General features: G+C 42.0%; 1 protein-coding gene across 1 annotated transcript in view; it reads right to left on the bottom strand.

The window, feature by feature from the left end:
- Positions 1 to 18,403, bottom strand: part of LOC145406310 (GATA-binding factor 2-like) — a 295,630-nt gene that overhangs the window by 202,561 nt on the left and 74,666 nt on the right. The window contains exon 2 of the mRNA XM_080277474.1: positions 16,360 to 17,016. Within this exon, the coding sequence (XP_080133600.1) occupies positions 16,360 to 17,016 (657 nt within the window). The remainder of the gene's footprint in view (positions 1 to 16,359; positions 17,017 to 18,403) is intronic.

Here is an 18,403-nt window from a genome sequence, read left to right on the forward strand (position 1 = left end):
ATCCACCTCACTCTGCCGAGTCAGAAGGCCAAAATTTGCTGCTGTTGCTGTTGTTGTTGTTGTTGTGATTTGAGACTTATCTGAAATCTAAACATGGTGGACTGCAGGCTTCATATAGGTGTCAACTCTCCACCATCCTCTTCCTATGGAATAAGTAAGTAGCTGAAAGATTTTTGTGTAACAGCAACGGAGCCACCTGGTTATAACTGTGCTAGCACGTGAAGGCAGCCCTCTCCAGCGCCAGAATTAGTACACACACACACACACACACACACACACACACACACACACACACACACACACACACACACACACACACACACACACACACACACACAACTGATCCATAGACACCAATGCAAAACAAGTGGGAGGATATGGTGTGTGGTCCCTGATATGGGCCGGGAACACAAGTGCCAGTCACCCTAAATAATTAATGTTGCCCATGTTTTTCCCAGAGCGACTGGTTGATAAAAAAAAAAAAAATGTGGTGGGGTGTACGATCGGTGCTCCTCTCACACTGTTAGTCAACTGAGTAATGATTTGTTGGATTTTTTTCTACATTTGTTTCAATAGGGGATCCGTATAATACAGCCAAACATGTGTCATCCAATAATTAAAAAAAAAAAATGTGGTGGTTGCTAAACAAAACAGGCTGGTACGGTCATATGGAGAGAATGAATGTAGATAGGTGGTGATAAAAGGTATATGTCATTGAGCCACAAAGTATGAGGAGGCGTGGTATGCCAATGAGAAAATGGATAGATATGGTAAAGGGGCAAATGAGGGAGCTAGACATGGAGAATAATGAAATTAGGAAACTGACAAGGGATAGAGGTAGCTGGATTTTATGTATACCTTGACAGCCATCGGATTTATCAAACAGTTAATGAGAAGTGCATATGTTTAAAAGGTATGGCTACGAAATACAGTCAGGATTCCGATGGCTTGAATGGTGAGGGAGTAAATCTGTGGTCTGTTTCACTGGGTATTCTTCTGACTAGTTATTTCTCTGTCATGTTTGTTCTCTTTTCCTACCCTCTGAACCCTGCTTCACTGTCCATCTTTGGGTGGGTTAAAGAGATGATGATGATGATGATGATGATGATGATGACTGAATACTAAATGGATTTGCACATAAAATATTTTTCATGTGTCCACTTTCTGTACTGTAGCGTTTCTTGTTTTATTCATGGTACTATCAGGGGATATTACTCGATTTGTCTCTCTCAGGCACCTATAACTCACTGTCAACAGAAAAACAATTAGCGTTACCTAGAATAGAATGCTAAGAGGCGTCCTATCCACGAGATGGTAGACGGTAACAGTATTAACACTCAGGCTCTGTGACTCACCCTCAAAGGAAGAAAATCGATTGGCGTTAACTAGAAAAGAATGAGAGGGTTAAACGTTCCAGTACAAACACTTTGGATCCCTCAGCTGACTCACGGCTGAATAAAACCGTCTGAAGTTAACTGGAATACAACACTGTAGTTGTCCCGAGCATGAGAGCGTTAAAAATAGAATTCAGTAGCTGAAAGGACTAGAAACAAAATGTAACACCTTTTCAGTGCTATACTAGTTCTTGTTTTGCTTGTACTACAACCAGACAGTATTGTGTAACATCGGAAAGACCTCAGGTGAAGAGAGGGATATTTGGGAGGCCTGGATCTATAAAATGTAAATAATCAAGTGAACGGAGAGGGATTATGGAAAGTATTACGTATGTATTGTATGGGAATATACCCATTGATTACTGTAAGGAGCTTTCATGATGGTAGCACAACATGTGTACGGATGAATGGGTGATTGAGTAAATGGTTCGGTAATAGGCATTTTTGGGTCCGGAAAATGTAACTGATCGAGAGAACGGGGTGTGGGGGGAGATTTGAAAGGTATTACGCATGCGTGGTGTGAAAATATACCAGCTGAATAGATAGCTTTCATGATGGGAGTGAAACAGGGGTACGGATGAATGAGTGATATGGGAGGGATTATAGAGGGTATTACGTCTATATAGGTTGAAAATAAGCCTGGTGAATAGTGTTAATTGCATTCATGGTTGTAGTAAAACATGTGAATGAGTGAATGGATGTAGGAGGGAATGGTTCAATATCAGGGTCGTATTCTGGTTGGTTTTGGAAATCTCGATATTTCTCTTCTCGGCGACGTATTTTGAACGTTGCATCTTATTACCTGCTTATACGTTACTGCTAAAGAAGTCACATTGGAAGAGATGCCACATAATCTCCCGTGCCACGGAGAATGCAGCTCTTCAATAATACAGAAAACTAAAGGTGTGTGACGTGTACAAGGTTGTTCGGTATGGATGGAGTAATGAAAGGTCAGAACAAGAGGTTGAGCAATTTTTCCCAACGTTTTTTCTTTCTGAACATCGGTCTCAATATGCAAGGATCAGTGTCTAGCAACATAGACCCGCGTGGCAAGTATCCATGACTGGTCAGTATATAGATAGGGTCATGAGATGGGTCAAAACAGTTTATTTATTCCTTACATTTCAAATCCTTCATTTCTGAACACATTTTTAAAACATAAAAGTGTCAGTGTAAAGCCAGGTATCCATTTTTGACCGCTTCTGTTATATGTGACTTGATATAACTGCAGAATGGAGATGCACATCTATTCAAATGTCTTAGTACCTCTGAATGTATGGTTACGCATCACTGAAACATATAGTTACAAAACAAACCCTGTATGATGACCAGACATTCCCCAAATCACACCCATTCCAAACCCTCACATACACAAACACAGGGCTTGTAAAAACGAATTGTACTCTAGTATTTTCGAGATTCCGATACAAAATATACTATGTATAGAAAAAATAACTAGGCTGATGACTACACCCTTTTCCCAACACACACACACACACACACACACACACACACACACACACACACACACACACACACACACACACACACACACACACACACACACACACACACACACACACACACAGACCCATACCCTCATCATACCCTCATGCACACACAGAATCATGACCTGTGTAAAATGAACTCCCTTTCCCTTGTATTTTCGAATTTCAGATATCAAATATGTCACGTGTAGAATATCGCCGAGTCGAACTGGCGATATTGTGGAATAAAAGCTTAATAAAAGGAGAGTAATGGGGGGGAATAATATTTTCAATGCTGCCGCCGCGGTCCACCCGAGATAAGATTTATTCTAATGGCCAAATTTATCATCGGCTATTAATTATTGGAAATTTTAAACTGGAATGGTGGTGCTGGTGGTGGTGGTGGTGGTAGAAAAAATATATATTGATAATCCATTGTAGGCCTAATTCCCCCGCCCGGACTTTTAAAATTCTTTGTGGGTTTGTTAAGATAATTAGCCCACATTTAAAGGGCTGTTTGTTCCTTCTTCCAGAGCAAACCATTGACAGGGGATCGAATGGAATGGAATGAGTACTTCAGTTCAATGACGCATTTCTTTCATTTCATACATATTACTACCAGGGATTTTTATTCACCCTAGGGAAAGATGTCTCGCACTGAATGGGTTAATGAAAAAACGTCTCTCCTAAGCTGAATAAAATCGTCTAAAGGTATCAATAATAACATAAATATATATTTTCTGAATGTCCAACCCCTTGAAATACTAGCCAAATTTATTTTTGCAACTTATAGACGATTTTATTCATCCAAAGAAGTTCGTCTCACTCTTAACTGGATAATGGAGTATGCATCCAACCCCTTCAGTTCAATGAGTCTCTTCAAAGCTGAATAGAATCGTCTGAAGGCTGGAAAAGTCATAAGAAAAATACGTTACTTGAGTGAGGTGGATAAACTCTTGAATTCGGTGACGTGTATTCACTTGGTTTATACTTGCCACTCACGTACAGTTTTATTCAGCTTGAGAGAGAGAGAGAGAGAGAGAGAGAGAGAGAGAGAGAGAGAGAGAGAGAACTGGATGTGTTAGATTCAGCCTTCACTGACTCCCAGCATTATTAGCGCTCCTTCCTAACTTTAGCAAAATCATCAGAGGGTAGCAAGAGCAAAATTAAAGAAAGTACGTCATCCGAGTGAAATGGTTGACAGGGCGTACGTTCCTCCCGGTGTGTCGGACTATTGACAGGGGATCGGGTGAAAAGATTTACATTTCAGATAACCGGGCCAGCATTATCAAAAGCTTATGGAGACGTGAAAAATGTGCATCAAGCTGTTAATACACCCTTTCACTGTGGGAGGCTCATCCTAGACTGAATTAAATCGTCCAGTGGTATCAGGAGTAAATGGGGATTGTTTCTTACCTTGTCCCTACGAGATGCCCTTCCTAAATTGAGCAAAACTGCCTGTGTGGTACCAGCAATACGTTATAAAGGTGTATCATTGTACTGAATGGGTAAATAGAGATTGTTTCACACCCATCACCACGAGAAAATCTAATTAACGAGAATAAAAATTGGCTAGTCGTGGAGGAATGATATACAAAAAGTGTCATTGCACTGAAATAGTTCACATCTTCACTCTGAGGACATAATTGACATTTTTATCTCCCTATTTATGGGAGATTTTGTTCAGTTTATTAGATGCTTAACAGTCAAGGGGTTTAATGAAGGCTATACCTGTCCCCTCCCTCTTCCTAGTCCGATTACACCGGCAGTTTAAATGAAATTGTCTGAAAGCAGTAAGAATAAAGCTAATATTAGAAGCATCAGGAGAATGGCCTAAAATTGCTGTCTGCCCATCCTGAACTGCAAGTAGCGAGAAGAATTAGATTTCATTACATTTTGGATTGGATAAAATTATTCTCGGCAAGATGAAGAACACACTGAGCACGATTCCAGACAAAAATTTAGCGTTCATGTTTCAGGAGTAAGATGGCACAGATACTGTTGGATAATTACCTCGCTATTTTGGACAGAACTTAAGTGTGACTAGCATTTTCTTTTATTAGTCAAAAGTAATGATAAATTAATGTACGTTTTCCTTCCAAATAGAATAACCCGTAATGCTTGTATGCGTGTGTGTGTGTGTGTGTGTGTGTGTGTGTGTGTGTGTGTGTGTGTGTGTGTGTGTGTGTGTGTGTGTGTGTGTGTGTGTGTGTGTGTGTGTGTGTGTGTGTGTGTGTGTGTGTGTGTGACAGTGGTGGTGGGCGTGAGTGAATATATCGAGTGTCACTAATTAGCTGGAGTGACCTGGACAAACTTCCATATCGCCTGGTTTTTATACTAGGAGGAGGAGGGAGAGGAAGAGCCTTGAGAAGAGCATATAGAGACGACTGAAAGAAAAGGAGGGAATAGAGGGGACGGGTTGAATGGAAGAAGGGAGAGTAAGAGCTTGGAGATGTGAACACAGAGAAGAAAATAAAAGAGAAAGAAGAGTGGATGGATGAGTGTTCAAAGAATAAAACATCAATGGACGAGCGCTGATAATAACAGGTTAATGAACTCGCAAACGAAGAAAACAGGAACAATGGGTTACCAATATGAACTGCAGGTAGTTAATGGGAATATGAGGATTTCTAAACCCTTGACTCAGGCTAAAATCAAACGATTGGGTTCAGCTGATATTATGTCTAACACTGAAATGGATAAAAAAGAATCTCTGCTAACGCACTTGCTGTGATCAGTGAGCTTCGATAACTCACTACGCTAATAATAGACAAGTGTGGCCTGCTAATATTAATTCCTTGCAAGGAAAGAATTAAGCAAGGAAAGAAAATGGGCAAAGTGAAGATATAAAAGGTGAGAGGAAGGAGGGAGGAAGGTTTTACCTACAACTTAAACACTGTTTCTATCACCCCACTGGCCCTTCTGTCTAACCTTCTCTCTTCCTACTGGACTTCCTCCCTCAATCCTCTCCCCCCCTCAAAAAAATAAATAAATAAATAAATAAACAACATAGGGTGTGGCAGGGCGATGGGCCTTCACCTGACCGTCTTTGTCAATAACGTTTAATTAGTTCCTGTTAGAGAGAGTGGGAGGCGACCTTAGTCCCGGTTTGGCAGTTCCAGGTAAGGATGGGGATGAGGGTGGTGTGGATATGGTGTGGATTCAGTGTAGATGTGGTGTTTGTGTGAGTGTGATGTAGATGATGCGCAGATGTGATGACTTCGGGCGTGGGTATGGATATGATGCGGGTGTAAGGAAGATGTGAGTGCAGGTGTGGGTGTGGTGTGAATTTTGTGTACGTGCGACGATGTGGGTGTGATGTGAGTATGGATATGATGTGAGCTCGGCGTAGGTGTAAGTGTAGCTGTGGATGTGGTGTACGTGTGCATATAAGGCGTATTTTTTTTTTTTTTTTTTTTTTTTTTTTTTACCTTCGCCAAGGAGGTTATGTTTTACCTCGCTGTGGTTGGTTTGTCTGTTTGTCTGTCTGTTAGCAAGATTACTCAAAAAGTTATGAACGGATTTTGATGACATTTTGTGGAGGGGTGGGCCATGGGCCAAAGAAGAAGAGATAAATTTGGGGACGGATCCGGATCCTGATCCTGATTATCCCTCACAATATCTCCAAAAGTTCTCAATGAATTTCAGTGATATTTTTTGGAAAGGTGGGACATGGACCAAGAAAGAATTGATTGAATTTAATCAATGGCAGTCGCATCGGCGGAGGTATGCGTTCTCTGTGCGCTTTCTAGTGTTTTATATGAGTGTGGTGTGAGTGTAGATTTGAAGTGAAATAACGGCAAAGTAAATGTGATTGTAGGTGTGGTGCCAGTTAGGGAATGATGTGGGTGTGGATACAATATGATTTCAAGGCAAATGTGAGTTAGGTGTGGGTGTGATGTACTGTAGATGTGGATGTGATGTTGTGGATATGGAGTTGCTGTGTTGCCTGTGTGGTGATGGTTTTGGTGGTGGTGGTGAATGTGACGTAAATGTGGTTGGTGACGATTAGTTGCATAGCTGTGGTAAGATTTCGGATTCCATATTTTGTTAGTGTGGGTTCAGGCGTCTTTGTAGCCGTGAGTTAGATGGATGAGAAATGTAGATTGGATGCGAGTATGCACTCTGTATGTTTCAGAAGGAACTGGACAGACATTGTGGCCAAGATTATTAATATACCTGACATTTCAGGATCTCAGTTCTCATTCTGGGTATTTGTTGATCGAAAAAGCTTAGTAGCAGATTACCAATTCTACTCAAAGTCTTGAGAAGTCGAAACGTTAAGGACAGATTAATGTGTTCGTGGCCACACATTGTTTTCCTCGCTCCTTCTGACACTACTGTTCTCTGAGAGAAGTTTGCCTGAAATTTAGTAGATAATATTGATAAACAGGATGCACGCATGTAAACCGCACCATCAAACCTAGTGTATAAGAGTGGTGTTGATAACGTAAGGTTTATTATTATGTGGCAGGGAATAGTTCTTTATAGTGGTACTGCCTTGTAGTAATACAGATATCTAGAATTTTTAGACGATCTACAAGTAGAAGTTACTAGAAGCAAACGTTAATAGAAATTCATAGTTATCGATTATACTCTGCTTAATAGAAACAGCAGTTCTCTCAATGTTAAGTAAGCTACGGCATATACTAGTTATGTTTTCATGCTCGTATATGGTTGCGTCCGTTTGTCTAGTTCATCAGCCAATGCACAATACCTCTAGAACGTTTTTTTTTTTTCTTGCAAGGACACCCAGTGTCCTGCCCGATCTTCCACTTGATAAACTGATGCCTGTAGATTACCACCTGGATCATTATGATGGATAGTTATAGGTTTAGGCCGAGAAACCGAAAAAGCTCTGCGACTGTGAACACTTGTCTGCACCTTTCAAATGAGTAAAATTACAAGACGTCTTTAAACTGTGAAACATGAATCAGAAGACCTTTACAGCCATGGAGGTATTTGTCATAAAGAAGGATACGATGATCTATAGACCTTTCTGTATTGTTTGTATGACTATGTAACAACAGTGAACTGCTGACCATCTCTATCATCAGGTTGTGTGTCAGTGATTAAAAAGATGGAGTTACACCCCTCAAGGCACTCATGAGGTGTAGATGCATTTCATTCAGACACTACTGTATAGTAGTTGCAATATCTTATTCACGACTTGTGAATAGTGTGTACAGTACATTGAGCAACATGGCCTTGGCGGGAGAAAATAGATTTTTTTTTTTTTTTTTTTTTTTTTTTTTTTTTTTTATACTAGCACTGAAATGCATGCGTTCATTCCTCTACCACTGTTCACGGCAACTTCTGTGTTCACTGAGATGAGAAGCCACAAGTTGTACACGTGTCCAAGAAATAACCTTACTACACACCACACTGCGCTACACCTCTGTTAACACATGTGGAGTTATATTGCAACTGAATCGTTTTCAACTCTTATGGCATCTAGTCCTCATGCCGAAAACCAGTTCAAACAAGCTCTTAAAGTCGCTCTTACTTTTAGAAAGAATCGTGTCTGACTCAAGATTCACTTCATGAAAGTTACCTGCTGTGTTCTTGTGTTGAACAGTGAATGCAGCTATTGCTGTTAGCCTATTGGTGATGCCTTTACAGCGCTATATTTTAGAAGAAACATGGTTTCGCCCAGTACTAAAGCATTCAGTTAATTAAGGTGTGTTTTCTGTAATGTCTTTTCATTTTCATCAAAATATACATTCATCACCTCACCTCTAGCAGAGCTCTGGTGACGAGAGAGTCACTGACTCAGAAAATGTGTACTGGAAAAAGTCCTGTACACTTTGCTTTGTTAAAAATAGCTGGCAAGTATTACTTGTTCTCATTACAGCCACAATGACGATGTGGCGTGATGTAAACGGATATTTTAGGAAATTCAGGTGTTGCTGCATGTAAGAAGTGATAAAGCACAATAATTAGGTCTGGCGGCATGATTACTGAACGACAGACTTATTTACAAATATCATTACTGATCAAAGTGCAAAGCTAAAGCACTTCGTCTAGTTTAGCATATAGTACCCTATTTCTGGGCCTTGTTTTTATGGGACATTCTTCGTTTCTAATGCCTTCACCATGAGAGTTCTTTCCTCAGCTGAATAGAATCGTCTGTGGTTAGGATATTGCATCACGTACTGTTAGTCCTTCGGTTGACGGTGTTAAGTCCTTACATTTCCATACTTATTACTTCAGCACAATGGAGTCTTTTCTTTGTCTTTTTTTTTAGCCTCCACCAACGAAGTTGGCCGGAGGTTACTTTTACTTGTATATTTGTTCTTAATACCAGGAACTAGGAACCAGAGGTTAGAAGCCTGCAAGATTGTTCCCTCCAAGAAAAAAAATCAAGGTCCGTTCATTTCGAGGTGGATTCGTTGCGTTCATTTCGTTTTAACGACTGGAGATCATAAACAGAAGGAAATACAGATAAAGGAAGACATTTCCAGGGTTGACCTGTTCCATAAATGTTTGTTTATTTCTCTGTTTGTGTACAAGATATCTCAAAAACTTATTGTCGAATTTCAGTGAACTACGGTGGATAAGTGTGCAGTGGGGTTAAGAAAGGGTTGATTAGATTTTGATGTAGACCTGGTCATGGAGCAGGAATAAATCATAAATTTTATTGTCGTTGGCGGAGGCATGCGCTCTCAGACACTGTATACTAGTACTGACCAAGAGTGTAGAATTTACTGAATATGTGAGACCGTAAAAGTATTAGTTTGGTAGGAAAGGGGATTTACAAAAGTACATGATAAATTATATTGGCGTTGACGGAGATATGTTCTCTCTGGGAGTATTCTAGTCTAATTCTTTTGACCTACCGACGATGTGATTTTAAGGGTATTGGAGACGTCTTGAAGAAGATGGAAGCAAATTCCATTAACTCTTGCGATACAGATTGCCTTTCTTACTTTATCCTTACTTCGGCCAGTAGCAAGGAACCTCTGAACTCTGAATCAAGTGACGTACAGCAATTTATTTCTCCTACCTTAAAGTTATATATTTTTTCTTATGGTAGACCTTTTCTAGTGCAGGGCTCAGTGAATCGTATATCTAAACCTCTAATGCGAAAGGTTCCCGCAAACCTATGGTCTAAATGAATCAAATTTGAAAGTACATGATCATTGTGAAGTTCGGTTGATGAGGAGGAGGAGGATTAAAAAAAAAAAAAAAATTGCCTAGCAACCGGGCGGAAAAGATTATAGCAAGAACTCTATTTTTATTATGGAAATCATTTTAAAGCTACCATTGGCAATATTTCCGCTTGCTGTCAGCCAGTAGGTTTCATAGAATGTCCTGCTGTGGAAACGGAGTGTCGACCTACGCGATCAGAATTGTCATCCGATATGCCTGATTACAGAATTAGTGTGAACACCCTTTCAGACTGGTGACGTATTTTCTAGTTAATTCTTGCTTCTTCCTGAAGATTTCATTTCATTTTGGAGAGTCCCCAGGTGCTAAAAGTTACTAATGGTTGTATCTAACCCCTCTAATTCGGAATTTGAATAAAATAGCCTCTAAGTAGCTAGAACAAAATAGAAAATAGGTCACGAAATTGAAGAGGATGAATCAGGCAAGACAAATCTCTCTGAGAGTCTGGCGCCAGGCCGAACTGGAGAGTCCCGGCGCCGGACTAAGGTGCCAGGGCAGTATTTATAAACTTTTTTGAGCTTGAGTTAGCTATAAGATTGTTTCTGTATATTTTCATCTTCACTCACGTAGTTAACAAATTTTTCAGAACAAAACTAGAGTGTATATGAAAGGAAAAAATATACGAACAAACTGACTGCCCTCTCGTAATAATTCACATCTGACTTGTTTATCGTAAGTTTGGTAAAGATCTTTTATGATTACGAACCCAGAAGACTAATCTCGTGCACCACTGCCAGCACACCGGACACTGTGGTCTTACATACTCTCATTCACACTAACAGTAGGAAAACCCTTAACAGGTTCAGGTTTTTATGGCCCACTCAGAGTCCAGTGAAATTATCTGCTGTTAGATTGAACAAAATGCTAGGTATCTCCCGTTTATGAAACAGAATTAATGGTATCAGTATTAACACTCACAGGCTCCTGTTCTCACTCACAGTTTAATGTAATCATCTAACGTTAACGGGAGTGTTTTGCTACAGTTGTCCTGATCTTGAGCTAGTTAACTTTGAATTTAGTGTAAATTCTAAGTAAAATAGTGCCAGATGTCATAACTATCTCTATCTATCTATCTATAGCCCGACGCCCTAATCCCGCAAAGGGTGGCCACAGACAAAACGCCTCCAAGTCACTCTGTCACCCACCATTTGACTCCCCTCCCCCCAACTCACCCCCCCCTCCCTCATATACCTCTCAACTCCATCCCTCCACCTCATCCTCGGTCTACCCCTCCCTCTCCCTCCCTCCACCTCACCTACATACACCCTTTTAGTCAGTCTTTCATTCTCCATTCTCTCCACATGTCCAAACCACCTCAGTGTATTTCTCCTAATCTTTTCAACCACATCCACATCTACCCCACAATGTTCCTTCACTTCTTCATTCGTCAACCTGTCCCTCCACGTCACTCCACATGCTCCTCTCAAGTAACTCATTTCCACTGCTCTCACTCTTGACTTGTTCCCCTCTTGCAAGGTCCACGCCTCGCTTCCATACGTCAGGGTAGGGATCACAATACCATCATGCAGTGACTTCTTAACTTCCATACTCACCTCCCTATTTCTCATCACTGCTTTCAGTGTGCCAACAACCTTCCTTCCCTGCTGTACCCTTTCACGTACTTCATCCCCCAAAGTTCCATCCTTACTCATCACACTACCCAAGTACTTGAATGCACTCACATTCTCCATATCCTCACCATCCAACCTCACTGCACACTCTGTGACTTCATTCCTCTCAAACACCATAACTTTACTTTTGTTTACATTAACTTTCAGCTTCCTCCTCCTACACACTGTCCCAAATTCATTCACCAAACCTTGCAACTCCCATTCATCTTCACTCAGCAATACTGTATCATCAGCAAACAGCAACACCGGAAGCTTCCAAATCTCACCCTCATTCATTAGGGCCACCCCCACATCCACTGCCCTACCTTGCACCTCCTTTACAACCCCATCCATATATATATTAAACAGCCATGGAGACATCACACACCCCTGTTTCAGTCCCACATTGAGATCAAAGAACTCACTCAGCTCACCATCCACTCGCACCGTAGCCCTAGCTCCCATAACTACAGTGGAAAATAAAACATTGTATAGACTAGGTTACCTAAATCCTCGTCTCATTCAGGACTACTGACATTTAATGCCTTCTTATCTTCCACAATTTAGTTAAGGATCAGAAGGTCATTCAATAATAAAGCAAACACTGAAGGACTAGATAGATGTGGGACCAAATGGGACTAAGCTTAAGGAAAGCACTATACAGGACTTCGTTAGAAATGCAACTTGCAAGTGAATTTCTCTAGGGAGCTAAAGTGAAACACTGTATGAAGCTCCACTAACGCGAATCACTTTGCTTGTGAGAGCTTTCAGGGTGTGACTAACTGATCTGGCTGTTCCTAGTGACGCTCCAGCATCTAAATATAATTATAGTTCCTGAGTAATGGACCGTATCACAAGCTAAAGATAAATGAGTAAAGAATAAAGCATTATTCTCTGAGTGGAGGTGGGTAAAGCTGGGGCATAAATCTGGTGCCAAATCAGTGAACCGTCCCTCACGGTCACAGACACTACGTGAATGAGCCTAAACCTATTGTTCTCCTTTACATAAGCCGAGATGTGAACCCCCTCCATGGGAACGATATCTAAACTCTCCTTCACCATATCCCAATTAAGGACAGGTGATTATGCTCAGATGACGGTGAGTGTATAAGCCTGAGAGTTTTAGTACTGTGACCATTATTAACCTTCTCATGGTCGGCACAACTCTAGTAACCTGTTACAATTAGCACATGCTTTATTTCAGCTAAGAGTTAGTCTTACGAGCCTGCGAGAGTTAATCACATCCCAGGAGCTGCAATGACATGGTGGGTAGATGCAGGGAGAAGTGGTGATGGTGGGAGTAGGAAGGACAGAGAGGTAGGGAGGGTAGGTATGGAGGAACTGGGGGTGAGGGGAAGGGTTGGGGTTGAGGGATGGTGCGCGAGGCGGGGTCTGGTACCACTGTCTGAGCATCCCTGGCGCCAGATGGAGCCTAGATAACAGGCTGATAATCGGCCATTTACATAATCAGATGAGGGAACGGTGGGTGCAGAGGGAGGGAAAAGGAGGAGGTGGTATGAGAGTGGATGTTGGAGTCAACCTCCCCCTCCTTCCTTCTATCCTTTTTCGCTCCTTGTTTGTCCCCTGATTGGCTTGGTATTTACCGCTGACGGCTTGTTCAGGAAATTGTTTATGTGCTCCCGTGCCTGTCTGCCTGTCTTGTTGCTGGCTTCATTCACATGCTCTCACACACCCTCCCATGATGGAGCCCTAAAGAGCGCGTTTGCTGCTGCTGCCCTGGCGGAGGAGAATGCAAATCGACCTCCAAGAGTTAATGTCGTAGTGTTGTCAGTGATAATGGGAACTTGTGTCTTTACGCGCAGGACTCCCACTGAATTAATGGAAGTGTTTGTGAGTTTGTGTTCCCCCACGTGAGGCTGACGGGAGTTTTTTTTTACTTTTTTTTTTTCAGCGGCCCGGGATGTTTTATGCGAAAGTTGTGTCTTGAGTTTTGCATAATTATGAACTAATAGGCGGATTAATTAGGTTGAACCTTAAATACAGCAGAAATGGTCATCTTGAAATAGTCTCTTTTAGATGCACAATGTCATTTTTACGGTTGGTGACACATCGGTGTGCTAGAGCTACAGAGCACCCGTTATCAATGCTGATTTGCCACCCTTAGTTGAAAAAAAAAAATACTAATGTATGTGTGTGTGTGTGTGTGTGTGTGTGTGTGTGTGTGTGTGTGTATCGTAAACGGGTCTGTGTTCTGCATGAAACAAGAATTAGTGTGAATATTAGTTTCATTCGGCGTTTTATTCTCATTGTTATTTTTCAAGGTTAGTATGCTTTTAAGTTATGTTTGGTTTTGCGCGAAACTTATGATGTAATGAGCTGATTAATTAGACTCGGTTTCACTTAACCTTAGGAGCCCAAGCATTATTCCTAAAACATCTTATTTGGTGCATATTGTTATCTCATTGCATATTTGTGTGAATGTTTCTCATAAGTCATGACCAGGCTGGTAAGTTATGTATTTTAATAACCCAGGCATAGTCATTACACCACATCCCAGCGCCTTGTGTCCGACGACGAATTTTCTGTATTACTCCTATTATTAATGTTAAGTTTTATTCACATGTGGGAGGTTGTTAAGATTAAAGTGGTTAGATAAAGCCCTCATCAACCCCATTACTAGGAGAGAACTCTTCCCACGAAATCTTGGTTGCCTTAGTAGGCTAATAACAAAATATAAATATGACGTCCGTTGGCTGAAGGTGGAACCCTCATTTAATATCAGTTTTGATGCACACTGTGATCAGCTTTATTTTTGGAGTACATTTACTCTTAACTTTATTTTTGGTGCACACTGATACTCTTATCTTTATCTTTAGTGCACATTGTCACTCTTCACTGGCTTGACAGACTTTTCACATCAATTCTGAGAGAGGAAGACGAGCACTAATGGTAATACGTGACTTTTACGATACATACGGTCACATTCCTCACTTAGACCCGACGCCGACAACGGGATCGGGTTCTTCATCCAACATAATTAACTGCATCAGTTCGATGGCATATATTTTTTTTCTTGCTGCCAGCAGATGATTTTATTTAACTTAGGACAGGCCTTTATCGCTGCAATTGTTAACGGAAACTGTATCTAACCCGTCTAGTTCAAAAAATCTCCCTCAAGGTGAATAAAATCGACTGAAGGTAACAAAAACAAGTTGGAATACACGATACAGTACTGGAGTGAAAAGGCTGATACTCTCAGGGATGTAATCGAAGTAAGGTGCATATTCCTCTGTAAATTTGTAATAATAGCCAACCCATGATAACACTGTTTTTCTTAAGGGGAAAAAACATGTCTGTCATGACGGAATGTCTTAGAGGAACGTTATAAGTATCAGCTTTAAGTTATGCTAGCTGGCAGTTTAAAAGCAAATGAACTTATCATGCTCTTGATCATACAAAGAACTCCAGTCCTGTTTTTTTTGCTTATGCGTTTGACTGACGTGCAGCTTACTTAGACGGAAATTTTCAAATAAATGCGAAGTGCTTGCTCTAAACTGCAAGGGAAAACTAACAAATCCAATGGCTCTCGCGTAGCAGCAAGCGCAGCAGCCAAACTATTATTGTTATGGGTGCATTAAGAGTGACACAAAGCGGTAAGTGCAGGTGGCATGTTCGGTAGAGGCAAGTGCTTATCAAGACGCCAACAGCCGTATTCTTAAACTCTTCACCAAGGTGACGTGCTTTTTCGTCAGCCTAGAACCAGACAATTACATTTAAGTTAAGAATGACCTCTCTTAGTGAAGGGGTCTGAGAAGCCCTCCATTTCTAAAAGTGTCTCCGAAGCTAAACAGAATTATCTTTCGGGCAGAGAAATGAAATCGAAAATTTGTCACTGAATTGGTCAAATGAAGTGAAGGTGTTTGCAAGCCCCTAGTCTGAACAACTATGGGAACTTGATGTGGTTAACCTGAATACAATGTTGTTGTTGTTGTTATTTTTGTTGTAGCCAAAGGTTCATCTGGACATGAGCCCAGTGGAGTGCAGGCTTAAGTTGCCCTTCTCCTGTAGCCCACTTTTCATTCTGAGGGTAGGGAGGGAGCTAAGGGACGTCTGTATAACCGGGCAGCTGATCCGCCCGGTTATATCTGTGCCACCACATGGAAGTTGCCCCTCTGCAGCACCTGCATACACGCTTTAGCAACATCGAGGGTTTCACAACTGACTCAGATATTTGTGGCTTGTCGTTCACTTTTGGTGATCTCTGTGTTTAAAAGTACGGCTGAAAGTGTGCTGGAAACTTTTAGTGCGGCAGTTTTGGGATGCAAGCTAACGATACCGGCGGTGCGTCAGAGAGAGAGAGAGAGAGAGAAAGAGAGAGAGAGAGAGAGAGAGAGAGAGAGAGAGAGAGAGAGAGAGAGAGAATGTGAATATGGTGAATATGTACACACACACACATCTATCTATCTGTCTATCTATCTATATCTATATCTATCTATTTATCTATCTGTCTATCTATCTATCTATCTATCTATCTATCTATATATATATATACTGTATGTATATATATATATATATATATATATGTATAAATACTGTGGAGAGAGAGAGAGAAAGAGAGAGAGAGAGAGAGAGCAGCAGCGCCAAGCTCGGGATGAACCCATTTGCAGTTAGTGCGAGGCAAGTGATGTGCGTGAGGGAGAAATGTGTGCGTTCGTCCAAGGCTTGTGTCTGTCTTACCCGCGCTGGCCTTGGCTTTGACTTTGTTCTTGGCGCTCGAAGGGGGGCGTCCGGGAGGTGAGGGGTCCGGGGGGGTAGGGTAGTAGGCATCTTCGTGGGCGGGAAGGTAGGCGTCGTAGGTAGTGTAAGAGGGGTCAGGATGTAGGCCCTCTGTTGGTGGAGGTGGTGGTGGTGGAGGTTGTGGGTTATGGTGATGGTGGTGGAGGTGGTTATGGAGGGGTTGATGGTGGTGGGTTGGGTTGGGGACATGTAAGGGAGGGTCTAGGAAAGCATACTCGCTGCTGCTACCTTCACGTTTGGTCCCTCCCATGATCGGCAGGAGGGAAGACGACGGTGACTTGATTTCCGACATGTCCAGGCCCGGCTGCAGAGGCGGAGGTGGAGGCGCCGACGTAGGCAGATTGTACTCGTGCCCCACAGTCGACATGGCCACGGTATCGGGGGTGACGTCCTTGGGCGGCGTGGGCGGGAAAGTGAAGAGGTGTGGGTGGTGGAGGGTTGTTGTGGGCGGTGGTGGTGGGCGAGAGAGCGGTGGCACCCATGACGTTGAGGGCGTGTGTGGGAGAGGGCGGGAGTGATCGGGGAACCAGGCTGCGGCGTGGAGGGGCGTGGGATAGTGTGGGCGGACAGGACTGGGACTGCTGCCTCCCACGCGACCTGGGGGAGAAGGATAAAAGGGAAATCATTATCTGTGTGAAGAGGCGAGTGGTAGTGTGGAGGTACAGAACTTCCTCCAATGCAACCTAGGGAAAAGTTATAAAAAGAAATAATTATCTGCATGGCTTTGCATGGACTTGTACGGGTTTCCTCAACACGGCCTAGGGAAAGAGGTAAAACAAAATCACCTTCTGCGTTGAGGGACATGGAACGGGGTGGGCGAAAAGAGCTTCCTGCAACACGACCTGGGGGGAAAAAAAAAAGATGCGTGGAGGGGCGTGGACTAGTGTGGTGGGAGGACAGGGCTGTGGCTAGAGCTGCCTCCCACGCGTTCTGGGGTAAAAGGTTACCAAAAAAAGTAGAAAAAAAATCATTAGTCACGTCACTCATGCATCAAGGGAAAAAACAAGTCATGCTGTGTGATATGAAAAACATGTTGAAAGGGAATGAAAATAGCCGGACAGAATTTTCATTGCTTCTCTCTAGCTGCCCGTCAACAGCAGTCGTTATTACCCTTTGATATATGAAATACAAAACATGATCTGTATTTATAGCAGTGAATTCCATTTACTTTGGAATATTCATAAAAACCTAATCCCCAGCGGATATTAAAAGATTTATTTATGAATAATGCGTTTGGTGGTTTCTTGTTACGTAAAAATAGTGTGCACATCGCGGGACTCATAAAGAAAGCCAAGAAACAATGTATATCATCATCATCATCAGTATTTCTCAATAAATACAGTCCTCGGTTGGTCGGGATCCAGAAAAAGGAAGAGAAAATCGGAAAATCGGAGATCTGTGAGCAGCGGGCTCAGAGAAATGAGCTCAGTTATTTTAACCATCTCAGGATGAGGACGACTATTACAGTGTACGCCTTACGATTTTTATTCAACCGAGAGTAAAGCACGGGAGCATTAAAGGATTATTACTCTCACCATTAACCCTATCAAGATCGGAACAGTTCTAGTATCCTTTTACAGCTAACGCCACATAACAGGCATTACGCATAGATTAAGTCAAACGAATGTAAGCAAATATTCTCATCTAATATTTGCAGTCCCAACGTCGTCTCCAAGTGATATTCAGGCCCCACCACTCTTCCCATACCAATAAACACCAACACACTGGCGTCCGATGTCAACAGTAAAATGCGAGGGACACAGCCACCCGACTCATCAACATTCCGCTAAAAAGGAAATACCGGGGCTTTACGAGACCGACTGGGCGACTTCTTATGTAGGCTCATCTCGGACCAGGAAATGCCGAAGTCTTTGATAATTTAACTTTTCCCTACGGTAGTTTCACTTGTGTACTTTATTCTTGCCAAGATAAGACTTTCATTTTTTAGTATCCATCATATTAACATCCGAAGAATTAGTTCACC

Source organism: Coenobita brevimanus, chromosome 70, assembly GCF_032717465.1.
Source record: "Coenobita brevimanus isolate Jiangsu-jjx chromosome 70, ASM3271746v2, whole genome shotgun sequence".
In the NCBI taxonomy this organism is placed as follows: Eukaryota; Metazoa; Arthropoda; class Malacostraca; order Decapoda; family Coenobitidae; genus Coenobita; species Coenobita brevimanus.